The sequence below is a fragment of the Phallusia mammillata genome, chromosome 3 (genome assembly GCF_965637545.1).
Source record: "Phallusia mammillata chromosome 3, kaPhaMamm4.hap1.1, whole genome shotgun sequence".
NCBI lineage: Eukaryota > Metazoa > Chordata > Ascidiacea > Phlebobranchia > Ascidiidae > Phallusia > Phallusia mammillata.
Genome location: NC_137254.1, coordinates 4,297,176 through 4,319,219, shown reverse-complemented (window position 1 = coordinate 4,319,219; position 22,044 = coordinate 4,297,176). Strand labels below are relative to the sequence as shown.

The 22,044-nt window shown below is 37.0% G+C and overlaps 4 protein-coding genes and 1 non-coding gene across 5 annotated transcripts; 2 read left to right on the top strand and 3 right to left on the bottom strand.

Annotated features, from left to right (window-relative positions):
* Positions 1-455: 455 nt before the first annotated feature.
* On the bottom strand, positions 456-2,525 carry LOC145219283 (uncharacterized). The gene is made up of 4 exons (XM_080086665.1): positions 2,446-2,525; positions 1,964-2,129; positions 1,631-1,788; positions 456-636 (listed from the first exon to the last, which is right to left on the bottom strand). Exons 1-4 carry the CDS (start codon positions 2,523-2,525, stop codon positions 456-458), a joined length of 585 nt encoding a protein of 194 aa, XP_079942791.1.
* Positions 2,526-2,640: 115 nt separating this feature from the next.
* On the bottom strand, positions 2,641-4,083 carry LOC145219282 (tolloid-like protein 2). Its single transcript, XM_080086664.1, has 4 exons — positions 4,048-4,083; positions 3,814-3,964; positions 3,307-3,482; positions 2,641-2,913 (listed from the first exon to the last, which is right to left on the bottom strand). The coding sequence occupies exons 1-4, from the start codon at positions 4,081-4,083 to the stop codon at positions 2,641-2,643; spliced, it is 636 nt and encodes a 211-aa protein (XP_079942790.1).
* Positions 4,084-7,280: 3,197 nt separating this feature from the next.
* On the bottom strand, positions 7,281-15,175 carry LOC145218827 (scavenger receptor cysteine-rich domain-containing protein DMBT1-like). The gene is made up of 13 exons (XM_080086234.1): positions 15,042-15,175; positions 14,720-14,886; positions 14,018-14,168; positions 13,429-13,604; positions 11,358-11,511; positions 10,850-10,898; positions 10,402-10,567; positions 10,037-10,194; positions 9,661-9,832; positions 9,079-9,149; positions 8,679-8,868; positions 8,328-8,436; positions 7,281-7,674 (listed from the first exon to the last, which is right to left on the bottom strand). Exons 1-13 carry the CDS (start codon positions 15,169-15,171, stop codon positions 7,520-7,522), a joined length of 1,848 nt encoding a protein of 615 aa, XP_079942360.1. The 5' UTR covers positions 15,172-15,175; the 3' UTR covers positions 7,281-7,519.
* Trnas-gga (transfer RNA serine (anticodon GGA)) lies at positions 12,666-12,739 on the top strand. Its single transcript has one exon. It is a non-coding gene; the product is annotated as a tRNA-Ser (tRNA).
* A 3,991-nt stretch (positions 15,176-19,166) lies between the features above and the next one.
* Positions 19,167-21,741, top strand: LOC145219280 (uncharacterized). The gene is made up of 6 exons (XM_080086662.1): positions 19,167-19,238; positions 19,562-19,625; positions 19,682-19,791; positions 20,964-20,999; positions 21,243-21,315; positions 21,393-21,741. Exons 1-6 carry the CDS (start codon positions 19,167-19,169, stop codon positions 21,521-21,523), a joined length of 486 nt encoding a protein of 161 aa, XP_079942788.1. The 3' UTR covers positions 21,524-21,741.
* Positions 21,742-22,044: the final 303 nt, after the last annotated feature.

The following is a 22,044-nucleotide window of genomic DNA, read 5'->3' as shown; positions in this document are numbered from 1 at the left end:
TTATGGCAGACGGTCACGTCGCAGTGGATGTAGATATATTGTTCTGCGTCAGAAAAAGTTGTCCACACAAAGCTCATCAGCTTGAAAGTTGCAAAGTTGGATTGGTAATTGCGCATCAACGTTTCGGCAGCCTCCCCTCCACTGTGTGGCGCTACGCATCTAAAAATTTCGATTCCAATGAATGAAACACGGGTGGAAAATTATTCATTAAAGAAATAACCTCCCAAACCAGAAAAAAATGTTGAGGTAATTCAAGCAGATCTTACCCGCTTTGTACAATTTGGTAATTCGGCAAACTATTGGATTTTCCACTGCGTGTCGCTCAACATGTTCCCAGCTGTAAGAAAGGTATTCCACTTTAAGAGTTCAATTTACAAACCAGAGCAACGATGCCAGAACTATTAAAAACTAAACTAGTAAATGCAATGTTTTCTTGCCATAAAAGCATTTTGTTTTCAATTCACCTGGACAATAAAGTCATCATTGCTTGCGGAAATCTCATCAAGATTAAGTTTAGCAAAAATGTAGTTGGGCACAGTTACTTCTCCGGGCAAGCTTTGGGTAAAATATTCGTTGCTAAATAGATTTAGGGCGACATCCAAAGTTCCTGTTTTCTTCGCAAAAATTTTGGTAGATCTGAAATACGTTAAATGATTGTGATTAATAAAAACGGAAAGGGAATGGCATACACCCCACTGTTTTAACGCCCTCGGATGCACGCGAGGGTTTTTTAATCTAAGTAACGAAAGTCACTGAAACTCATGCCTTTACAGACGTGCAAATATACTCCACACAAAATTTTGGCATTGTCTGAGAAGAATTAAGCAATCTTGTAAAGATTTTAAGTTCCGACAAAGGTAAGAACAGACAAACTGTAATGGGTGTCATACATAGCGACAGGTGCTGTTGGCATGTCTTGTGACATGTGGCAGGGGTGGTATAATTTTACCGTATTTGATGTCAAATGTGTCATGCGTGCCAGGTGTCTTGTGCAATAGGCACAATGAAGTGTTCTATTGTGTGTTATCTGCTGTATGCCAGGGCTTCTCAAACTGTGGGACATAAATTTTTGGGGTCGCGAAACAGTTTGCGTTATCATGTCAGTCACAATAAATGGTATACGTGCGTACATTTATTGTTTACAAACATTCCTTTGCCAAATACTTTTGATTTTCAAACTGCTTTTGATTTTCAAAGTTAAAATTAATTCAGGCTTTCTAGGCGCCATTATATATCATATAAAAATATTTCTTTTCATCAGTAATTTTAAAACACAAGCAAGCTGGCTACAAGCGGCCGCTGGTGAAATTAAGATCTGTGATGCGGCCGTCATAGCAAAAAGGTTGCGCACGCCTGGGCGAAACCCATCAAAGGGTCGCGTAGCAATTTCTGTTTCAAAATGGGGTCGCAGAGCAAGAAAGTTTGAATAGCCCTGCTGTATGCTAAGTATGGTGTCGTTGGTTGGATGTATTGTGACATGTGCAACATTTCTTTTTTCCTTGTGTAAGTTTGTTTCAAAGTGATGTCAACAAAAGACTTTACGTGTTATGACCACTACTGTGAGTCTTGCATATGTGTGTGTGTGCCAATCAATAGCTGTTGTACAATTGTTTGTTTTACGTCTCTTTACCCAAATTGTGTATGAATTTTGGATGACGAGATCAGTAGATCCGCTTCAAATAGACAAGTCACATTGAGTTTGTTTTGAACGTCGCGTTGTATCACAGCAGGGAATGGAGCTAGGTATCTCCAGATCAGGAAAGACACCGACACCGTATCGTTCTCATTCTGTAAAAAAGCACGAGAATTACATCGTATTTCGAAACTGGCAGCTTTTCATTATGCAGCAGTCAAATGATTATCACACTTATCATTATCATTAACTATGCAATGTTAATTGGTTCTAATAGCCATTGTTTTTTTTTTAATTATCTATGTTTTTGGAACAAAAATCCAATTGTACCTTAAAAACACCTTCGCATTGACCAATGTCAAACGCAAATACCGGGTTTGACCCCGTGACCTTGCAGTTGTCATTGAGCTGAGAAAGGGAGGTTTCCCTGTCCAATGAGATGTAAAGCGTGTCGCCGAGTTCGTAATCTAATGTGTTCTGTTGATAAGTTGTTACCCTGCGAATATTAGACTGTTACGTTTTTGTACATTAAAAAAGTCTAGGAAACCTGTTCTTTTGATTTATTTTCCCAGCGATAATACTATGTTGCTGTTTTTATCGCGGCATCCTATTAGAAGCCCCATTGTAAACTGATAGGTAAAAGATGTCTCAATAAATACAACTACAAGGCGTTGCAAGCCTATGACAAAAACTAGGAGCGCTACAAAATACTTAAAATATTATAGTTCTTTCAATAATTTTCTGGTCATTACAGACTTTCAACAATTATCAATAATTTTCACAAAATATTTGAAAAGAAAATATTAACTTACCTGATGATCAAATTTTCAGTCTTACATTCAACTGATGGTTGTGTTTCGTCTGTATAAATAAAGTATTTTTCAACCAACATATCGAAGTTCGAGCACTATACTGTGGATTAAATTTACTTCTGCACATTAAAATTAATTTGTTAATTTAAAACATTCATTGCCTGTATATTGTGACAATAATTTACTGCATTAGGTTTACCCCGTATTTCTATCACATAAAATGTCACAGCAAAAATATGAACTAGGTGTCAAAATAGCCCGTGGGACAACCCAGTGTATTTTGTCATTTGCATCTCGAAATTTTGTGCCTGAAAGCAGATTTGCCTCATCTACTGTCGCATTAAATCCGGTGCTCGACTCGCTCTCATCGCTAACAAACACAATAGTAAGATTTGTTGCTGTCATCGTGTAATCAGATGACCCAAGCGTCCCAGAAAATCTGTCCACATTACCCTCTTCGTTCTTGAACTGAAAACAATACTCCATTTAGTTATTTTTCGTATGTTCAGAAATGTTAACATTATGCCGCAGGGGGGCGCACTTTTTGTCATAAAAGGCCGCATACCTTCTTAAAGCCGCAAGTTTTTTATCATTTAGTTAGGCGCTTAACAAAAATCGGATTTCACTTTAAACTAATTTATTGCTTTCCTCAATATTAGAAGTGAACTTTTTCGCACTGCAAAATCAGTTTATAATAAATATGTTACTCTAAAATACATTTGAAAAAAAAACTTAATCATGTATTACTTTCAGTGCGTGCGGCAGGAAATGTCCTACAGATAACAAACCGTTTCCACTCGATTATTTGCGTTGTCAATATCTCCTGGATTTTTAGGTTATATTATAAGTTAAGACACTTACGTATAGAATGTCGTAGTTGGTTTCAGTGTCAAATGAGGAAAATTGGAACAATAAGGTTGTGCTGCTATTCATTTGAAGTCTCCAAATACAACCAGCATAGTTGGGATAGTTACCAGGAAACATCGGAGATAGTAGATTGTACGGTATATCAGCAACATCTTCCCCGCACGACGTAACTAAACAGCACAAAACGTTTAGCTTGAGACAACGCAGCTGGTAAAATAGTTCCAAGCAATTGTTTTGACCATCGTGTTGTCGATTTTCTGTGACTTATGTGTAGTTGTCGATCCGATAAGCAATGGAATATCACCACTGTTTAAAAAGTGCTCATAAACCGCGATTTTTTTACATTAAAACTATGTTTGCAAATTATTTTTCTTTTTCAATGTCTGCAAAATAATAGATTTGACATCATTTTATTTGTTCCTGATATCGACCCGAAAACATGTTTCATCTACAATATATGCTTTAAGTTTCGGTTTTAAATGAATCGTAAGCCTGACTTACATGGTTGTAGACGAAACGACACAGATTCCGATGTGAGGTCTGTGACACAAGATATATAAGCAGACGAACTTTCAACGATAACTGGAAAAGATAAGCCTCCACCTTCCAACGTTCCAGCTAATTTACCTTGGTCGTCGGATCCCTCGTAAATCTAGATGTTTTTTGTTCACGATTTGCGCATAAGGTTAGGAAAGTATTTAAAATCTAACTGAAAGAAATGAAATTCGAACCTACGCGGAAACGAACGGACGAATTTCGAATTGAGCTCATTTCAAGGACAAAATTCGTAAAGTTTTACCTTGCAAAAGTTGTTTGCAGCAAGCTGTCCCAAACGGAAATGTGCAATTAACCGAGAAGAATCTCCAGTTGAAACAAATCGTAGGGCCCATGTGTTACAGTTAGGGGCAATTGTTGTATAATAATAAGCACCGCTTACATTCTCCACTGCACACAGTGTGTCGGAAACTAAATGATACAAGCACCATTTTAAGTAAAACAGTATAACATGCTGTTTAACAAGCTTTAGCTCTCATACAAGCCTGTTCGCCACCATGGCGTATTTTCGCCCAATTTACTTGTTTAAGCCTACATATTCCAAAGTTTTCAATTTACGAAAATATATCTTTGAATGTTCGACAATATAACGGACAGTCTCCCCTTGTGCCGTATGACCAGGTATTGTTGTATGACATAAAGGGTTTGTGGGATGTTACTTGGTTGGTGTACAACTAAAATACATAAAAATTAAAAAAGGCGCAACGATGGATATTGCCACTCTGTTTATTATGCTAGGAAGCAGTTTCAGCTGCAAAAAATACGAAAAGCGGCATTATAGGATACTAAAAAAAACGAAAATCTATATCAAGTTGAAAACGATGCTTTGCAGGACTTCTCCTGGCCACAACCAATATTTCCCTTGATATAAACGTATTAGCCAAGAAGAATGCTCGCCTAAAGATGTCGCATTAATACTAAAGTAGAAAATATTTTTTTAAATACTAAACTATATCTAATCAATGTGGGGCCTGAATTTTTGTCCTCGTGTTACTCTCTCTGATTTCTCAATACTAGAACAGTGATTCCCAGCCTTTTATAGATCGATTACCCCTTTAAGTAACCCTCGGGACCCATAGCTCCCTTTATATAACATCCGTGATATTTGCAACACAACATTAATGTCTTTTGGAGCAGGTGTCGGCAACCTTTTTTCTACTGCAGACCGTTTTTGAAACTAAAGTTTTATCGCGGACCGGAAACTACAAATATTTGGCAATGAAAAAACCTAAATTAGTTTGTATTCCCCGGGATACATGGACAAAATGTTTTAGACCATTAAAAACCTTAAAGATTATACAGCCTGATAACGAACTCGTCGCGTACCGGCGGTTGCCGACCACTGTTTTGGTCGTTTCTACTGAGCTTGTACTCGTGGTCCTCCAGAAAAACGCACAGCAAAGCTTAATGTTGTCGTACTGCCAGAATTTGACTTATCATGCATACCACTTAAGTTGAAATCACAACAAAAATCAATAAAGTCACTAACCTCGGAGGAGCATACTCAGAGCGCTCACAAAAAGTGCCGCTTTTAATAGTCGACTTGACATTTTTACTTTGGAGATATAATTAACAGCAATATCACTAAGTACCTGAAATCTGCAACAAACATGTCACATTAGGGCAGGGGTTCCCAACCTGTGGTACGCGAAGGTTTTTCAGGTGGTACGCCAGTAGCTTCCGTTTTTTTCACAAAAACTGGGTGCGCCCGGAAATGACTTTCGATGCGCTGTTAGCAAATTTACACCGCGCATCGACCAATTGGTAGACAGTAAACAAACACAAAAATCTCGTTAAATTTGGTTGTGGTGCTTTAGTGTTTAGTAGGCCAATATTCTTCTTCTCAATTAAATATATGTCGAGCCAATTAGTTGTTCTGCAGGAAGTGGTACGCGTGGCAGTAGAGAGCGTCCATTTGGTATGAGATCGTAAAAAGGTTGGGAACCCCTGCATTAGGGTATAGCGGCACTCCGGTTGGAAACCTGAAACTTCTCAATATTGCCTCACATTTATTTATCAAGCGCCTACTTGCAAAGCGACGCCAATGACGACACAGTTACAGCTCAAATACAAGAGGAAGCAATCAAACTGGTGAATTGACGTTCGGTCGAACATGCCAGAGACTTTCCCAGCACAAGCAAACATTTTGGTCATTTACAACGCCACCGACACACCATTTGATTCAGGTAAAAATATTAAAAATCGGTATAATTGTAACCGAAATTAGTTAGGTGAACCCGGATTTGGCCTAGGATTTGAGGGAAAGGCGAGGTGGTTAACTTTGACTGAACAGAGTAAGCTTACCCAACCCTATCCACTATTATAGCGGATCACCGCCTTTAACTTAATAGATTTCTCCTGCACTGACGGCTGACTGCTAAAGACAAAGGTGTAATGTTCACACTGAACAACTAATGTAAGTTTAATACAAATAATAAATATAAAACTGAAAGGACGTTGACTATCTTCAAAGTTTCAATAAGTTGCAACACAACACCGCCATGTTTTGCAGCTACAACGCGAACGCTCTAAACACCATAAGGCCCAGGCAAGAACTACCCTAAATATAGCACGAAACATGGCAGCACAAAACTCACATGACCTCACCGGACAATTACAAATGTGCAGGCGCGACTCGTCGATGTCAAAATCATTGGTGCGTGACAGTAGTTAATAAATATGGCAAACTAGCGGTACGTTTTAAAGGTGCCATAATAAAAAATAAGGTGAAATCCAAATTATTAAACAATTACAGTTAAATATAAACATATGTGTTTCCACTGGTCAAAACATTTAATGAATAAAAATGTTAAAATAGATAAGACCAACGAAATCTAAACCGTTAAAATACCAGACTAATAGAGCAACGAAACTCATGGATTTTCTTTAAAACATAAATATGTAAAATGTGTATTTGTTTGTGAAGATTTGATTCAACAGATTATACATGTTTGTCGTAGGTTGGTTTGTATCCGAAACTAAATGTAACGTTGGAAACAATCAATACACTAGGTGGAGGCATTAAGTTAAAAATAAAATCGTATTCAGTCACCATAAGAAACAATCCCAACTTGCAAACCAAATCCACCACAAATAAGCTTGTTAAGATTATTTCCTCTCGACATCCAAAAACTTGTTTAATACTTAACCAGTAAATGTTTTGACCATAAAACTTTATTCTGGCTGTGACTGCCATTTCTAAACTTCCATTCTAGTTTTACTTAGTGGTTCCTATGAATCATGCAAATGTAGCAACTATTAAAAAAACAGCAATTTGCTCATAATGTTACAAACTTCGTAGTAGTTCCTCTCACAATTTAATTAAGAGATACATGCTACTCTAAAATGGCTAATTGAAACGTTAAAAGCAAAAATGTGACTTTGGTGGCCATATAACCAATACGCACACAGTATCAATTGCATCCGATTATATTGTTTTTCAGTCATAGAAACATAAACACTTCGACAAGGTATTTTTTCAGACAACAATAGTAAATATAAGCAGTAAATATTCCATGTACTGTAATGACTAGCTTTGAACCCTCTAGTTTGAAATCTAAGTTTAGTTGTTGTTTGGGGGAAAATTTTAAGAGTTTTTATGTCGTCAGAAACAGTACAATGTTATCTGTGAAAAGTTATTGCGAAATGTTATCTATAGACCAGTTTGTTTAGATTTTGGATTTTGGGCAATTATGCCCCATACGAGGTAACCGGCCGCAAAAATTACAGCAGTCAGAAGAACAAACATCCCAAGTTGGAAGATGTTATAAGCTGCTTCATTAGCTTCATTTCTGTCTCCTAGAGTGTCTGCAGAAAAAGAAGGTTTAACTTAGCTAAACATATGTGCATGGAAAGCATTTGTTACGGGAACTAGAGCTTAACACTTCATGCAGACTAAAAATAATACTATTCTTATGTATACATCGAACGAGACCAAGAAACTTAATGCCGAATCAAGCTGATTATCAATGCATTTCAGTGCGACCAGAAGTCGTAGATTAAACATTCAGTTGATGGTGGGATTCGAAGCCATCGCATACCATTATTCAGTACTAAGTATTTCGTTTTTAAAGTAACTTTTTTGTTTTCTGGTCAACTCAAGGCCGAGAATGTTTCCTATATAAAACTTCAAAAAAGCGATGCATAAGTTAGCCAAGTTGGCCGAGTGGTTTAGTACAACCGACTTGTGTTCAATAGTTTGTGAGTTCTAATGACTGTTAGTTAACGCATTTAGGCGTTGCCGGCCCATCGAGGATGAAATTAAAACAAACAAACAAATTCACTGTCATAGAAACAGGAGAAATATTTAATAATTGAGGCCTAATATAGCTTAAGTAAATATGTCCCCAATGGTTTTACTTGATAAATACAACAATTTGATAACTTGAAACATAGGCAACTGCAGTAATTTGTCCTGAACTAAGTTAATATGTAGAAGAGTTTAATTATTGTGTTGGTACCTTGCATAAGCAAATACTTGGTAGTTTGTAAGATGTGCACTGGCCCTGCAGAAACTCGATGGCTGCGTCCATTGTTGTCAACAGATCGTCTTTTTTTCCCACCACACATCTGCAAATCAGTATAATATTTATAATTTTTTTTGATGTTTATAAGTATTATTAAGGATAAATAAAGCAGCTAAATGTAATCTGAAAAAACTCAAACATCTTGTTTTTTCTATGTTAATTTCAATTAAAGCAAACTTATTGACAAATAAGTAAATCAAATATAATCCACTTTACTTGCAATGATGTAAGCAGCTGGACGAAGTACTTATTATGAGCATAACACAACAAACAAACTCAACTCACCTGTCCAGGACATTGTCCAGTTGAGTTTTGACAGATGGTCACGTCGCAGTGGATGTAGATAAATTGTTCTGCGTCGGTAAAGTTTGTCCACACAAAGCTCATCAGCTTGAACGTCGCAAAGTTGGATTTGTAATTCCGCACTAACATCTTTGCATCGGCTGCCTCGCCTCCACTGGGTGGCGCAATGCATCTAATAATATTCACATCAATGCAAGCAAGTTGAAATAGGGCAGGAACTTGGCCGAACGGTCTGGCGCGCCTGACCCATATACAGACATAAAAAACCTGATCGGGATTCGTCCCCGGGAGAGTCCTGGGTTCGAACCCCGTGGAAAAAAAAAGTTGAAATAGAATGCACCGTTCGAAAAGCAAGAGCATGTCAAACACAACTACTGCTTACCCGCTTGCTACAACAGGGTAGTTCGGCAAACCACTGGCGTTTTCAACTCGTGTCGCCCAACATTCTTCAAGCTGTGCACAAACAGTGTACCAAATTCATATGAACAGTATATTAAAAATTGTTTGGATGTTCAATATTAAATCACGGAATAAGGTTTGTTTTAGATAGGTTTCAAAATTTTTATTTAAAGGAAGGCTTAAAGATGGAGTTATGTTTAAAATACAAAACCAAGTTACACACCAGAGTACGGACCGGACATTTTGGGTCGATTCGGATGTTATTTTTTACCAACTGGGTTAATTCGGACCTGACTTCACATTGTATGACCGTAACCATTGTAATTACATATTCTGTACTTTTGCAGGCTTTGATGGATATGTCTGTCAAACAAACTTTTGGGCCTTAACCGGCTTATTCAAAACGATTCGGGTTCAGGCTTGAATTTCGGGTCAGATCTCAACTATGTTGCATACAAAGCAAAACAATGACTACAGGTAACACAATTCTGTTTAACTAAAAACACAAGTGTATCATGTGAGTTTGTTATCCATTTTGCTCCAATAAGTTTGTTTTACTTTTTACCTGGACAATGAAGTCATCGTTGCTTGGAGAAATTTCTTCAAGTGTAACTTCAGCAAAAATGTAGTTGGGCACAGTGACTTCCCCAGGCAAGCTTTCGTTGAAATGTTCGTTTGTAAAAAGATTTAGAGCGACGTCAAAGTTTCCTGTATTCTCGGCCGAAATTTCAACGGATCTGTACATTGTTATTTCGAAGATAATTAAACATATTTCTATAGGGATTTAGAACTATAGTTTCATTTTCTTGTTTTTATTGGTTACTTTTCATAATGTTTGGCCAGTACTAGTGATGATAAAACTAACATTGCACAATGAAATAATTACCAACTGATGTCGTGTGCCAAGTAACATCTGGCATGTGCCTTTGTTGTCGCCTTACCCAGCTTGAGGTTGGACGTTGGATGACGTGAGAAGTTGATCGGCTTCAAATAGACAAGTCACATTGAGCTTGTTTTGCACGTCGCGTTGGATCACGGCAGTAGACGGAGCTAGGAATCTCCAGATCAGGAACGACACTGACACCATATCGTTCTCATTCTGTTAATACAAAAAATGTACGTAATCATTCACAGTAAAAACGCAAAAAAATTTACAAAACCAAACAATGTTATGGCGCGTTAAATTCAAATACCATTCATCTTTGCTAACTATGTTTTTTCATTGTTTAAATAAGTAACCGATGATTTGCCTGAGCGTTGTTAATCAGTTTATGCAGCGTCAATATATAAAATAATCGTATGTTACCTTGTAGGCACCTTCACACTGACCAATGTCAAACACAAACACCGGGTCTGCCCCCGTGACCTTGCAGTTGTCATTAAGTAGAGAAAGGGGAGTTTCCCTGTCCAATGCGATGTAGAGTGTGTCACCGAGTTCATAGTCTAATGTGGTCTGTTCATCAGCTGTTACCCTGCGAATAGCAACTATAGCGGTGACAGTATACTTGATACGTTTGCGTTTTGCTCAATGCGTAACGTAACTGGTTTTTGAACTATTTGGTTGGAAACTTTGAATCCAATTCTTCCTTCTTTATACCTTTAAAGCTTATATTTTATTTGTACAATCGAAGTTTTTGTGCGATGTCTAAAAACACTATGCCAAAAATCAAATATCTAAAGTAACCCAATCATTACTAATCTCTTAAGGTTTATTAATGTTACATCAATCAAAAAGAAAAAAAAGAAGAACTTACGGGATGGTCAAACTTTCAGTCTGGCACACGCTCATTGATTGTTCCGTTCCTGCAAAAAACATTACATTACTTTTAGTTCGGTTACCCCTTTTGAACTAAATAACAGGCACCTTGCTGCATTGGATAGATAAAGTTTTTGAACCAAATAACAAGATTGATTAAATTATCTGCATTTCCGCATTGCATAGATAAAATTTTGCTTCAGCCCATTTCACTAAACTTGCGTTTCAAAACTATTTTTGTAGTTTTCTACAAGAAGAACCTAATGGGTTTTGTTTTCCCTTTTTCACAACCTAAAAAATTACAGCTCGATGCCACTGAATTGACAAAATGACAAATAATGAACATGATATGGTGCAAATCAATTTAATATAATCTCATTTACTTTACGGGTAATTCGGAAAGTTTAATTTTTTTCCATCAGTATCAACCTTTGAAAATGTACCTAAAACATTCATTGTCCGATTTGTTTTTTGTCTTTTGCTTTCTAAAACCAAATAGCACTAACCTGAGGGAAGGTTGACCGTCGCATTAAATCCCTGCTGAGTACCGGAAACGTCGCTGATAAAGATAAGAGTAAGATTTGTCGCAGTAACTGTGTGATTCAATCCTCCACCATAATGTCCAGTCAATCTTTCTACATTTCCTTGGTCGTCTTTAAACTGAAAAAAATTTCGCTCCATTGATCTAGTGGAAAAACCCTGGTTTAAATCGGGGGTGCATAAGGCGCGGGAGAAAAAAGGGAAGTTATGACGCCGCAAAAACATGTCTGGGGTTGGTCAATGGAATAAAACTGTTTTTCACAGAAATTTGGGTGTAATAACCGCTCTGACTGGGTTTCGAGTGCCTGGAGAGTTTGTTAGCGGCTTAGTAACCATTGGGAAAAAATACTAAATAAACAACAGTCAGGACTTGATTGCACTCAAAATAATCTCTATCTACGAGTGAAAGAATAACAATTTTTTTCTAGATTTTTAGGCAACGGTAAAATGGATTTCTTTGAGTGGTTTAGTTAGAAAATCAAAGCAAAAATGCTGTTGGTAAAATGGCGATCTGTGATGTGAGAGTCAATAGGAAATTGGAGCGTTATATTTGTCGAACCAGGGCCAACATCCGCTTGCGTCTTATCCATGAAACGAACAAACTTTCACAGTATTTTCCTATAAAAAAGCACCAGGAACATATCGAGAGAACTAACGTTGTTTGCCGGTTGGTTTGCAACTGCGGCGCTTCATATATTGGGGAAACGCGACAAAATCTGGCTGTAGGACTCTAAGAACATCGCATGGACCAAAAATCAGAAGTGTGTCGGCACATTTTTTTGAATCCCACACATAAAGTTAATTTTGACGAGCCAAGACCGCGTAAAACTGTTGTTTCTCGAATCGCTTTCTATTCAAAAAGCATGACTCCGAGCTCAACATCGACACAGTTTCCACGCCCTTGCGTCTGTTCAACACCTGACCTATTTCTTCGGTTCTTATCTTTTTTCTACGTCACCGTTCTAAACGCCAGTTCCCTGTTATCGCCTGTGACGTCACTTCACACACCTGGCATTTACCTTTTTTTCTTAGTGCTTTATATACCGCGTTCTACAGCTTGATTGACAACCTCCACTGATGATGACAACAGAGATTGTTAAAACGTCTGAACGATGTATTCTATATACGCTTCAGGGCTGATCCCAGTTATGAATTTATGTTCATCTTAACTGATACTGGTCAATCTGGCGATCCCCTACTACGAAGCTGGCATGTGCAGCATACGAGGCAGGCAACGGTGCTTGTGATTCGACTTTCGGCGGATTCTCCACTGGGCCTGTGTAGCTCAGTTGGTAGAGCGCGAGTCCCGGAAAGACTCCTGTCGTGGGTTCGAATCCCACCGCAGGCTAGATTTTTCTAGCCTACGCCTTGCCATATGGTGGTGAATGCTTGGTGACCGGCTGATTCGGTATAGCGCCTTCAATGGGCCTGGCGTACTGTGATTTATATATGAGTGTGCCGCGATCGCTGGTCTGCATAGACGCTTCAGGGCTGATCCCAGTTATGAATTTATGTTCATCTTAACTGATACTGGTCAATCTGGCGATCCCCTACTACGAAGCTGACATGTGCAGCATACGAGGCAGGCAACGGTGCTTGTGATTCGACTTTCGGCGGATTCTCCACTGGGCCTGTTTAGCTCAGTTGGTAGAGCGCGAGTCCCGGAAAGACTCCTGTCGTGGGTTCGAATCCCACCGCAGGCTAGATTTTTCTAGCCTACGCCTTGCCATATGGTGGTGAATGCTTGGTGACCGGTGGGCCTGGCGTATTGTGATTTAAAAATGAGTGTGCCGTGATGGCTGGTCTGCATAGACGCTTCAGGGCTGATCCCAGTTATAAATTTATGTTCATCTTAGTTGTGATTTAAATAAAAGTTTTGTTTGGAGCCAGGCATTTCAAAATAGGTTCGGCTTTTGTGTCAATAAAACATGTTTGAAAAAAAATCCAAACTCGGAACAAACTGAGGCTTGATTAAAACCTGGTTCGGTCCGTTTTGGTTCTGCAATGTAATTTAAAAAGAAATAACCACTCACTTACGTATAAAAGGTCAAAGTTATTTTCGATGGTAAAAGTGGAGAATTGAAACACCAAGGACGTGCTGCTTTCCATGCGAAATCTCCAAACACAACCAGACGTAGCTGGGTAGTTACTCGGAAAGTTTGGAGACTGTAAGTTATAAACCGGGCCGGTAGCATCTTCTCCGCACAAAGTAGCTAAAACACATAGAAAACAGTAATGTAAAACTCCATAGGAGCTTTCGTGCTGATGCACAATAAGCGTAAGTTGTTTGATAGTTCAACTGCACACATTACAGCCGATAAAAACAACTGTGAATCCTGAACAGTTACTTAGTTACTTAACCACATGTATTTAAACTGTTACTCAAAAAACATGAGACTTGTTTGGCCTGGCTGCGCAAACCTCTACCCTTAATGTTCACCCGTTTCACTGATGAGACTTAACAGAATGAAAGTCTTTGCCTGTATTAACCTTAAAATAACACACAATAAACATATTCTCTTGACTCCGAATTGATAAACTTAAGAGGATGGCCAAGTTCACGAAGTGACTTTTCAGAATTGCACAAAATGAAACCTTTTTGGAAAACGTGTTAAATTTGACTTACCAGCGTGCAATACGATTTTTACTGTTCCCGTTGTGAGGTTTGTGACACAAGCTATATAAACAGTAGAGCTTTCAATAAAAACCGGAAAAGATAAACCTCCACCTTCCAACGTTCCAGCCAATGTACCTTCCTCGTTGGGTCCCTCGTAAATCTAGGTTAAACACAATGAGGCTAAAGGTTAAAATTTACACATTCATGACAATTTGTTTCGTTAAGTCTTCTTAGCTTGAACGAACTATTGTGTAAAACACGTCAGTTTAAACCAAGTCAAACAAATACGACAGAAATGTGGCCGAGTAAAAAGTCAAGGCTAATTTCAGCCTGTTTTGTTCAAAACCAAATTTCGAACGTTTTCCGAAAACCACTTTGTTTCAATTAAAACTCCAAATCAAGTCTACGACAATTTTTTTTTCAAGCAGGCAATATGAAACAAGCCAGAAATCGAGTTAAAGTATTTAAAAAGAAGTGATTTTGGTTCGTTACTTTAATCGTCTAGTCGAGATAAATGTGTTATATGCGCACGTGTGTCATACAAACTGTTTGTTTTTTCTGGTTAAAACATCGAAAAAATAATAATCAACGGCTTGCAATAAGATGTAGAAAGATCGAAAGTGTGCAAACTGTCCGCCATACAGTTTAAAAAGAAATGCACCAACAGCATTTTGTGTACCGAAGTTAAAGGTTATACTCATAAGACTTTACCTTACAAAAGTTGTCTGCAGCTAGCTCTCCACTTCCAAAATAAGTAATCATTCTTGTGGCCCCCAGTGAGTGGATGACACGTCGAGTATATGTGGTACATTGAGGTAAAATGTTCACTCCTAGCGAACTTGTAGTTATTTCCGCTTCGTGACACTGACCGTCCGACACTGAACATGAGATTTACCATTAGAAATAAACTTACACATTGTTCAATGGTTTTATTTGATAAATTGCAATATTTAGTTTGTAAATTTATATGCCGCGAGTACAAATTTGTTTGAATGGCTATGCTTTATTGCTATAGTTGCCAAAACTTACTTACCTCGATGCAATAAACTCATTAGGCCCACGAAAAGAGCAAACTTTACCAGCAAAATTGACATTTTCGACGTTTTGTTTGACAAAACACAACTGTTTGATACATCAACTATACCTGCTAATATACAATACATATAAATCATTAAACATACTAAGTTACTACTGCCAATATAACCTACAACTATATATATTTGCACATATACTACGTACGCATATTTTTGCTTTTCTATATTTAAACATGTTTTATTTGAACTTGTTTAGTCAAGTGTGGCAACAACTTTGCCTAAATCATTTTAGCAATACAAGTCTTATAATGCTACCTCTCAGCTGCAACTCTTCGTATGCGCCAATTTCCTTTTCGACATTATAACACACTGTGGTCTAATAAACAGTCGTACACACCGCAAGCCCCGCAACACAACGCAGGTGATTCAAACCGGATCAATACAGTTGCGACGCTTATCCTGTGCCGATGCCGCTACATCTAACTGGGTTAAAACGCGTATTACGTTGTTCACGTGAGTCGTCGTTCTTTTTTCAAACTCCGCGGAAGCAAGCTGCACACAGTGCCCATTGTTTTAATCCACAAGTCCCGTCATTGCAGCTGCTGTTTTTTTGTAACGCCACTCGAGTTTGTTGGGAGTAACAGTCTGATATAAAGTGTACCATTTAAGATTTTAACCATCTATATGTACTGAAACTCATAGTAAAAGTTTAATAGTAAGCTTTACAGAACACGTTTTAGTGTTTACAGCAGTTTGCACGATTTTTAATTTTATTTGGCAAGACAGCATTTTTTCCCTGGTCATTATACAAAAAAACTCACAAGTCCTTTGGCGCCCAAGTTTAAAATTGAAATGAGCAAGATCAAAGCCCCACCCCTTACCTAACACGGTTGGTTAGCTTGCAGGGCTCCCCACGACTGGCCACCCCCTCTTTTACTTACACCTTTAAATCGTTTGCTATACAAGGGTGTATACGTGGGTAGAGCTACTAATAAACTTGCGACAGATAAAGTTTCTTAAGTTCCGATAGATGGCGTAAAGAGCACAATTATTTAACTACAGATCGTCTGGGATAGAGTTAGGGGCTAAATTTAACACGAGAACTAAGTTTGCAGGTTAAAATTATTTTCATTGTAAAACCTCACCTCAACTGTAATCGCATAAACCGTCAGCGTTTTCATACAATCTTCCTTGACAATTTACAAATGCTCTTTGTGCCATCTATCGGTATTTAGCAAACTTTGTCCAATACCAGTTCTTACAGTTGAATCAATCGGTCAGTGACTGAATTGCGAGTCAAGTGTTGCAAAAGCTTTGTTTAAATCGTTTCAGCTATACCAGTATCATAATGCTACATTTTAGCTAAAATGCTTTTTATGCTTCAGGTTTCCTCATCCACACTATAATGCACTGTGGCCTACTAAGACATTGCCGGCGCAAACTATCGCAGCCCCGTAACACAATGCAGGTGACTCAAACCGGAACAATACAGTTTCGGCGCCTATGCGGTAACGATGCCGCTTAAAACAACTGGATTTAATGCGTAATACATAACTCATGTGGTTCGACTGTATTATGGAACCTGTGTTTAATTATTTCGTTCACCTTCTAACCGTTTTGGTTTTATTACTGAAATTGAAACATGAACCTTTAATCCTTCAAATACATTGGGTAATAAAGCATAATTTTTTAAAATTTGCTGTTATTCTTTACATAAACCACCTCCCATTTAATGCCTTATCACATTCAAAACTTAGTATATATCAATTTGATAGTTACTACCCACATAGGCGCCGAGTAGGCAGTGGCGGGGTGGCGCCGTAACCTTGCGTTTTTAAAGCACGGTGACGGCCATCGTGAATATTTTGGTTAGTTTGATAGCAGTATCGTACGAAAAATCGTAAAATGTGAAGAAAATCAAGAACGATTTTGCATTTAAACAAGGGTGCTGGCGAAAAAACAACAAAACGTGCCTCCAAACTGCAACCCGTTTGGGATAATGCCTTGTTTATGACATCAAACACACAGTTGTTTGGCAGTGAATGGATGATCATTATTGTGTACAATGCGAATGTGTTGTAATTAATAATTATATCAGTTGGTACAAAGCAAAAAGATCGTGACCAAACATTTCTTTTAAACGTTGCCAAACCAACGGTAACTCTTCAGCAACGTGTTTCAAATTTATATTATTTTAAACATTCTCTCATAAATGATTTTGACGAACGTTGCATTTTATTGGAACTTTGTTAGGCTTTGAGCTCTTGTTGTTGCACGCATTAGTGACGTCACATTTAGTGACGTCATATATTACGTCCGCCACTTTGCATTTTTGTAAAACTCGGCGCCTATGACTACCCAAAACAAAAATTCGCGAAAAGCCCGGCCCACTTTTTAACCTGAGTTCAGCCTGCATACATTAATAGTTAGGGTGGGATCTTTTTATTAAAGTTAAAGGTTGGGCAGAATCTTTTTATTATTACAATGCTGAGTGCTTGTAACTGGGTTAAGTGGTTTACCCAGAACTCATTCCCTCAACTGTTTATTGTATGTGAAACCTTTTGAGACACATTTGTGAAAACTTTTTACTTGTTATTTAAATGGATGTACAGTTATTGGATTGGTTCTGTTTCTCCCTGCTATACCGTTTGGTGATCAGCAAAAGGAGCAATGTACGGTGCTAAACAATACAAAGAGATAGCTTATTAGAAATATGAAGCAAGTTTTTAAAAGTTGAGGTTTTTTGTATTGGTTCATCGCGACTTTGTTACCATAAATCAAACAGTACTTCATTACTGCAGACATTACCCACAAACTGCGTCCCTGTCTTTGAGTAGCGTCATCTTTAATGAAACACCTTAATTGACACTAATTAAAACGTGCACAAGAACTTGGAGTTTTTGAGAACTCACAATTCCTATTTTTACCGCATGCTATAGAGCAGTGCTCTTCAACCGGTGTGTACGGTGCACCCTAAGGTGCACCAACATATGCATGGGGTGTACCAGTACCAAAAGGTATACAAGTGGCATCACCAGCTTTTAATAAACCATTAATATTTGACTTTTAAGATATTAGAAAAAATATGTAGGTTTCAACTTAGACAAACAACTAACTTTTTGCTTTATAAGTGAAAATTTATGTGTATTTGTGTCATTTCTCGAAGATTGGATAAAACGTCTTGCACTCACTGTATTCCTTTTCACGATTCTGCCACGTCACTTCCAATTAGTTACAAAAGTGTGATATAACGCATCCAATGCTTTGACGTTTCTGTTAATGTTAGTCTGTACAGTTATTGTTTCTTTGACATAATTTGTGAAAAACTTTACAGTGCAAGTTTATACGAATTCTAAGGATCTATGTACGGTAAACTTTTAAAAAAGGTTTTTATTAAATCGTGTAAATTTGCACATTAATTAAGTTGTGAAGGTTGGTTCGAATGGCAATGATGTAATTTAAACCATTTTGTTTAGATATATTCATTTATTTTGTTGAGGTCATTTATTATGGCTTCTAGTAAGCAGTGTCAATTCAGTAATGTTCGTGTGTACCATCGCTTTTTGTAGGTGGTGTATTAAACAGTTGTGTTGTGTGTGATGGCTGTACAATAATTTTGCTGTTGAGTGGTCAAAATGAATGCATCTGTTGCTCAAACTTTGTAAAATAAATCGTTAAAGCGTGTGGCTGAATCATCCAAAATTGTAAGTCAATAAACTATTTAATCGATGATTTGTTCAGCAAAGTAAAATTGCATAGTTTTATAATAATGTCAAAAAATTATTTAGGATATAACAAAAAGCACGCTTCAAACTTATTAAAAGCAGTTTTAGAATTTGCTGAGCAATGATTTGAATAAGTTGTCACCCCATAGCTTGAGTCGTTTTTAATAATAAAGTTCTTTTTATGTCATACTCTGATTACAAAGGCCGTGTTGATTTTACAAAAAATTATGAATCTGTAATTAAACCAATAGCTGCAGCATAAATAGAATTTGATTACAGTCCTGTTAATGTGTCCCCTCGCTTTATCATTACTTTAATGCTAGCTATGCCCTCCTGTATGTCTGCAGCTAATTGATACACTAAAATAAAGTACAATTAATTACTTTAGCAAATAAACAAATGTCATTCAACACGTCGAAAAAAGAACCACAAAGTTCGGTGTGGGATGAACAGCGAAATACCAAACTACCGGTAAGTGCAAATGTTTTGCAAAATTTAATTCCCATTTAACTGACTTAGGTTATAATTAACAACATTTTGGAGATATCGGCCGTACATTCTGCAGTTGCAAAGAGGTACCGACAGTAATAACTTGATTTCTAAAGAAATATTGTCGAAAGTTATATGTGTAAATGAATAGTTTTATAGTTTGCATTAAAAATGCTTCCAAAATATTGTTCCAACCACTGAAGATGAGGGGTATGTATTAGGTGACGTATTTTTGTTTTTATTTTTCGCTAAACACACAACACACTGTTGTCATTGAAAAAACAACTTAACTTTTTATTTTTCAGGTTTCTGACAAGATAACATGCGAAGAATGTGACATTACCTTTCACCGACCACCACCAAACCAAGGTTAAAAACGATAAACATTGCAAAAATTTGTGTATGTAATGGGTCACTTTTATCAGATCGAATAGCATTTGACAAATTTGACCCAAACGGAATCCCAGACCCACCGGAGCAATCGAATGGCAATGAGGATCAAATCCCAAAGGATACACAACATACACCCATGCAGGTTAGATAGTTATTTTTATTTCGTTGTCTTTTCAAACCCCCAGGGGAATAGTCTTTTACACTACTATGAAATACTTGGATTTGGAAAAGTAGTCGCGAATTGGATTGCAAAAGTCGTCGCAGGTTAACATCAAAACATTTATTACAAAATTTTGTTCAAAAATATGCTTATCCTTTTTAAGATATAACACCTCGTTTCGACGTGATATATAACAACGAGCGAACTAAAGTAACACATTAAGTAACAAATCATACTGTTGTAATATGTCATCATTCATATTCAAAAGTGCAAAAAAAACTAGATAATTAAAAATAAATAAATAAAATTGTCCTAATGACCAATATGATACAAAAAGTATCGTAGTAATGCAGGGTATTGTACAATATGTCTTATTTGTAAAAGTGCAAATGTGGCATTTCAAAGACAGTGGTATTCAGCACAGTTAGAAAAATCAATAAAGTTTAAAATTGGATTTCAAAACTGATGATTGTTTAATCATTACAGAAAAATAAGTAGAAAGTCCAAAAGCTCATTTCAAAGCTACTAACAAATACCGATAAATGACGTAAAGAGCGCGGTTATTTAAATTTACAGTAAGAATAGAATAGATTTGGGGACTAAATTTAACAAAAAACTGAGTTTTTGACTTGACTTTATTGTTATTATTATTATGGAAGCATAGACTAAACCGAGTGATCTTAACTCTCAGCACTTTTTACACAAACTGCTTTTAACATGTTTGAGTGTGCCACATACCGGAACTTAGCAAACCTGTATATTAAAAGTTTCTATATTATTAGTTCTAGGAGAGTTACTTTTCATGTATTGATTTGTTTGCTATAATTGTATTAACTCTATTATCTTTTTGCCATCTCGACTTCCAAAATCATTTATGTAATTCCAACAACGGCACTTTAATTTAATCGTTGTATACCTTTATTTTTTTCGGGTTTTAGTTTGGATTATAGAAAAAGATTTGATGTGGGTCTAAAATTGGTGCTCGATTGTTGAACAAATCAGCAAATACCTACAATGTATGCACCTATGTTGAACAGGATTATAGGTGCCCTGTATACATTTTAGGGGCTTTCAGAAAGCTGTAAACTATGGCTGATGGACGTCATTGTAATATACCTACTCTTTTGAAATTTTGTTGCTTTTTTGTTTTATAGGTTCTGCCTTGTCCACCATTTCAGCCAGCAAACCAAGTAGGAATAATAATTAAAAAACAGTATTTAGTAAAAATATAAAAATATACAAAAAAAATTTAAAGCAATTTTTAATCATAGATGAAGACCGCATAACTTCAATATTCTCTATTCTATTAACTTTGTTTGAACGCTGTTTTTGAATCTCAGTTAATAATTTTAACATTTAGCAGGAGCAAACAAACTGACTAAAAACTGTCACAAATCTATGACACGAAGTCAAGCTCAAATTATTCTGTACAGATTTTCAACAAGATTAAGATGAGAGAATTTAATTCAAACATTCCATCTCCACCACCGCTTCCTGTAAACCAATGTAAGTAGATTATGTTAAAAAAACTATTGCTGTCGTCGTTGGACACTATTTTTGATGTTACCAAACAATCATTTCAGCCCGAATTGCATTTGACAACTTCGACCCTAATGGAACCCCAGCAGAAGAACCATCACAAATAGATGGCGATGAGGGTCGAAACCCGGATAATCAGCTGCAACCAGAACGAAACCAGCCTCGTAGCAACTAATGCTTGCCCAAATGTACTTTAAAAACTATGCTTTTGCGTTTATTTGCCATAGGTTTAGAATATTGTTGGCCCTTTCCAATGCAGATGGATGAACTCGTAATACACCTTATTGTATTAACCTTATTACTATTTAAAAAAGCTTCTCTCACTATTTGGAAAAGCTTCTGTCATAAATGTGGCTAAGGGATGTAAAGATTAAACTCTCATTGGACGAAGAACTGTATGTTTTTTAGATATCATGCATGTATCTATAAAATATTCAATCAATATATGTTTCTAGTAGCTATTAATATATTGATGCGTGGCTTTTGAACTAATTGTCTGAATTAAAAATCGCAAAATTTAAGTAATCAAGCTAAAAACCATGCAAAATGTACAGCTTATCTGACAAGAGCGCCTGTTGGAAGTACGATACCATATATACACTTCATTTTGAGAAGGTTTTTTCGTCATATCCTGGAAATTGCGCGTCAAAGTGTGACATGACGTGGCCAATGTTTTGATTTTGTTTCTTGTGCGTC

Coding starts and splice junctions, on each gene's coding strand:
- LOC145219283 (XM_080086665.1), bottom strand. CDS start 2,525: ATGTTGGTTGAAAAATACTTTATTTATACAGACGAAACACAACCATCA. Junction 2,130..2,445: donor ACTGAAAATTTGATCATCAG/GTAAGTTAATAT, acceptor TAATATTCGCAG/GGTAACAACTTATCAACAGA. Junction 637..1,630: donor AAAATTCATACACAATTTGG/GTAAAGAGACGT, acceptor AACGTATTTCAG/ATCTACCAAAATTTTTGCGA.
- LOC145219282 (XM_080086664.1), bottom strand. CDS start 4,083: ATGAGCTCAATTCGAAATTCGTCCGTTCGTTTCCGC. Junction 3,483..3,813: donor GTCGTTTCGTCTACAACCAT/GTAAGTCAGGCT, acceptor TGTGCTGTTTAG/TTACGTCGTGCGGGGAAGAT. Junction 2,914..3,306: donor CCAACTACGACATTCTATAC/GTAAGTGTCTTA, acceptor TATTGTTTTCAG/TTCAAGAACGAAGAGGGTAA.
- LOC145218827 (XM_080086234.1), bottom strand. CDS start 15,171: ATGTATTGTATATTAGCAGGTATAGTTGATGTATCAAACAGTTGTGTT. Junction 13,605..14,017: donor AAAAATCGTATTGCACGCTG/GTAAGTCAAATT, acceptor TATGTGTTTTAG/CTACTTTGTGCGGAGAAGAT. Junction 8,869..9,078: donor TACCCTGTTGTAGCAAGCGG/GTAAGCAGTAGT, acceptor GAATATTATTAG/ATGCATTGCGCCACCCAGTG.
- LOC145219280 (XM_080086662.1), top strand. CDS start 19,167: ATGTCATTCAACACGTCGAAAAAAGAACCACAAAGTTCGGTGTGGGAT. Junction 21,000..21,242: donor CATTTCAGCCAGCAAACCAA/GTAGGAATAATA, acceptor TATTCTGTACAG/ATTTTCAACAAGATTAAGAT. Junction 21,316..21,392: donor ACCGCTTCCTGTAAACCAAT/GTAAGTAGATTA, acceptor CAATCATTTCAG/CCCGAATTGCATTTGACAAC.